Raw genomic sequence first — 3,200 nt, 5'->3', positions numbered from 1 at the left:
AAAAAAAAAAAAAAAAAAAAATTGATGTTTTTACATTTGTACATCTGTACATCTGAACATTCTCAAGAGATATTTTTTTAATTTAATTACCACATTAGACATTGTTATTGTTATTAAAAAAAATGCAATGAGCTGTGTTTACAAACTTTTTGTCTGTAAATACTGAAAAACGATGTGGTGGTATTTAGAATTAAGACTGATGAGTAATAAGACAGAAAGTTTTGGCTGAACATAGTGGTCCATGCCTGTAATCCTAATACTTTGAGAGGCTATGGCAAGAGGATCACTTGAGCCCAGAGTTCAAGACCAGCCTGAGTAACATAGAGAGACCCCATCTCTATAAAAATTAGCCTGATGTGGTAGCATATGCCTGTCATACCAGCTACTTGGGAGGCTGAGGTGGGAGGATAGCGTGAGTCCTGGAGGCTGAGGCTGCAGTGGGCTGTGATCATGCTACTGCATTCCAGCCTGGGTGATAGAGATCCTGCCTCAAAACAAAAAAAAAGACAAAGTTTTAGATCTTGAGACATAAGACAGATAACAGCTTAGTAAAAGATAAGAACACCACGACTCACACTTTCTGTGACAAATACAGAAGTGTGTGGTTTCTTTTTGGATATGGTGTTTACTTAATTAAAAGCATTTCTTCAAGGATATTGATCTCTATTTTGATTTAAAGGGGAAAAACCAAAGAAGAAGAAGAAGAAATGGTAAAGCAAGAACTTTTAAGTTGAAGCATGTTTTATATGTCTTAGAAAAGCTAAAATCTTTTATAGCTGTCCTTTTTTAACCTATTTTATAACATTTAAAACTCTGGAAGAGGAATTTATATATGGTATTAATTGCAAGTGTCCTTTAATTCAAGGTTGAATTAAAAGAATATCTGAAAATAAATGATACAATATATGAAATTGACAGCAAAGCTGAGAATGGCATGACTTTTTCACGTTTCCTTAATTATAAGGTAATGTTGATAACCTTTAAATTCTAGGTTGCCAGACTGTGTCTGGGGCACTGCTGAAGTTTCCAGTGGGTTCCATAGGACAGTTTAGATTTTTGAGAGAAACAGCTGATGCTTGACATTTGTTGGACAACATGCAGACTACCAGTTCAAGATAGTTCATTTCCAATTTCAACTTTAGATCACACCATATTCTTTTCTATGACATCATATCTTTGTGAAGTTGGGGTTTCTGCAGTTGCTGTAAGCAAATACCATGTGAAAATCAATCTGGAACAGAAGAGAACAGCTGTGTCCAGTCTTATTCCAGAGTTTGAAAGACAGTACCAAGTTGTATACACATCCCATTAGTGAGCCATTGTGGTTATTTCAGAATAAAATAAAAATATTTTTTCCTTCAACTAATGTGTATTATTTATTCTAACGGCTACTAAGTTGTGAGGAAGTACATATTTATTAAGTTGTTTGGACCTCACTATTTAATTAACAAAACTGTTAAGTATTTCTTTTGGCACTGGGTCTGTGAACCAAGAAAATTTGGAAACCTCTCCTATAAATGTTTATTCATTTAACAACAACAAAAGAATAATTTATAGACCATCTAGATCAGATATTATATTAAAATGTTAATGTCTACTATGTAAATTTTAGTGTTTTATAACTTATATGAAGGATATTAAAAAGGGGAAGAAGGGACTATACCATAGTTTTAGACTTCTATGAAGGTGTGTTATTCTAAAGTATGTTTTCATTAGTTTTTAGTAAAGTTGAAGAAACTGAGATTTTAAATAACTTTACTTTTTTTCTTCATATTCTTTGTGTTCCTCATGTCTGTTACTACAAAAATTGTCATAATTCAGTAGTGTGATTGAATCTGTGTTTTTGAAAACTATTAATGGCTGTAAAGGGTATGTCTTATTCACATAGTCCTTTGACTATTATTAGGATCAACCTGTGTTTCCCTCTGTGGACCTTTTTGTTCTGCTATGGTGGAGATGGCATGTAGTGAGGCTATTAATAACATTAACTATTTTCACTTCTTTAATTTTATTTAATTCACTTCTTTAATTCTGGGGTTCTTTTTAGACTAACTAGAACTAAGAAAATCCTAATAACCTAAAAGAAATGTGAGATTAAACATTTTGTTGTTTAATATAGATTTCATCTTTTATTTTAAATGATCAGATTTATTAAATTAGAAGTTTAGAATTATAGACGGTTTATTTAACTTTCAAATCACACCGGTAAAAAATAGACAGGATTTCATGTTTACTAACCACCTTGTTCCTACATCTTGTTGTTTTGCAGTATTCTGATACCCTAAAAAAGATGGATCCCGATCACTTGGTAGCACTGGTGACAGAAGTTATTCCCAATTATTCCTGCTTAGTTTTTTGTCCTAGTAAGAAGAACTGTGAAAATGTAGCAGAAATGATATGCAAATTTTTAAGCAAGTATGTTAATCTTTTAAAAATTTCCTGTTTTATTTTTATTATGAATTATAGACTGTGTATTATGTTTATTGAGCAAGCACTAATTATGCCTTGCAAAATATTATATTGCTATAGTATACTAAAGGCCTTGACCTTGAAGAAAGAAATTTTAACTGTGAAAATAAATGTTAAATGGCCAGAGAAACATTCTGAGGTGGCTGGGCATCATGGATCGTGCCTGTAATCCCAGCACTTTAGGAGGCCCAGGCAGGTGGATCACTTGAGGTCAGGAGTTTGAGACCAGCCTGGCCAACATGGTGAAACCCCATCTCTACTAAAAATACAAAATTAGCCATGTGTGCTGGTGCATGTCCATAATCCCAGCTACTCAGGAGGCTGAGGCAGGAGAATTGCCTGAACCCAGGAGGCGGAGGTTGCGGTGAGCTGAGATCGCGCCATTGCACTGCAGCCTGGGTAACAAGAGCGAAACTCCGTCTCAAAAAAAAAAAAGAGAATGTTAACTAATATAATGGCTTAGGTCAGTGATTCAAAACCTTGGCTACATAGTTAATCATCTTGGAGGCTTTTAAAAATTCCAAAGCCCAGGCTACATCTTAGATAAATCAGAAGCTTTGGCAGTGACACCCAGATATCATTTTGTAAAGCTCCCCAGGCAAGTCCAACATATAGCCAAGGTCAGGAACCACTGGCTTAGACAGTCAGAGGACTAATCACTGTTACCACTGTGGAGATGAATTATATCTTCCATCCCTTGTTTTTCTCCTTTTCCTTTTTTTTTTTTTTTT

The 3,200-nt window shown here is 34.3% G+C and overlaps 1 protein-coding gene across 10 annotated transcripts in view; it reads left to right on the top strand.

Annotated features, from left to right (window-relative positions):
- HELQ (helicase, POLQ like) overlaps positions 1–3,200 on the top strand; it is a 48,713-nt gene that overhangs the window by 14,947 nt on the left and 30,566 nt on the right. For 9 of the 10 annotated variants that reach the window (XR_001825787.2, XM_037739161.1, XM_017530243.2 and 6 more), the window contains 2 exons: positions 866–964; positions 2,270–2,415. Coding sequence is in view for 9 of the 10 variants with exons in the window: in XM_037739161.1 (XP_037595089.1) it covers positions 866–964; positions 2,270–2,415 (245 nt within the window). In the remaining variant the exon portion in view is untranslated. The remainder of the gene's footprint in view (positions 1–865; positions 965–2,269; positions 2,416–3,200) is intronic. The other variant, XM_037739160.1, reaches the window with a different exon arrangement.

This window comes from Cebus imitator, unplaced genomic scaffold, assembly GCF_001604975.1.
Source record: "Cebus imitator isolate Cc_AM_T3 unplaced genomic scaffold, Cebus_imitator-1.0 Scaffold64, whole genome shotgun sequence".
NCBI classification, from domain to species: domain Eukaryota; kingdom Metazoa; phylum Chordata; class Mammalia; order Primates; family Cebidae; genus Cebus; species Cebus imitator.
The sequence above is the reverse complement of the archived record's forward strand: the minus strand, read 5'-3'. Positions and strand labels throughout refer to the sequence as shown.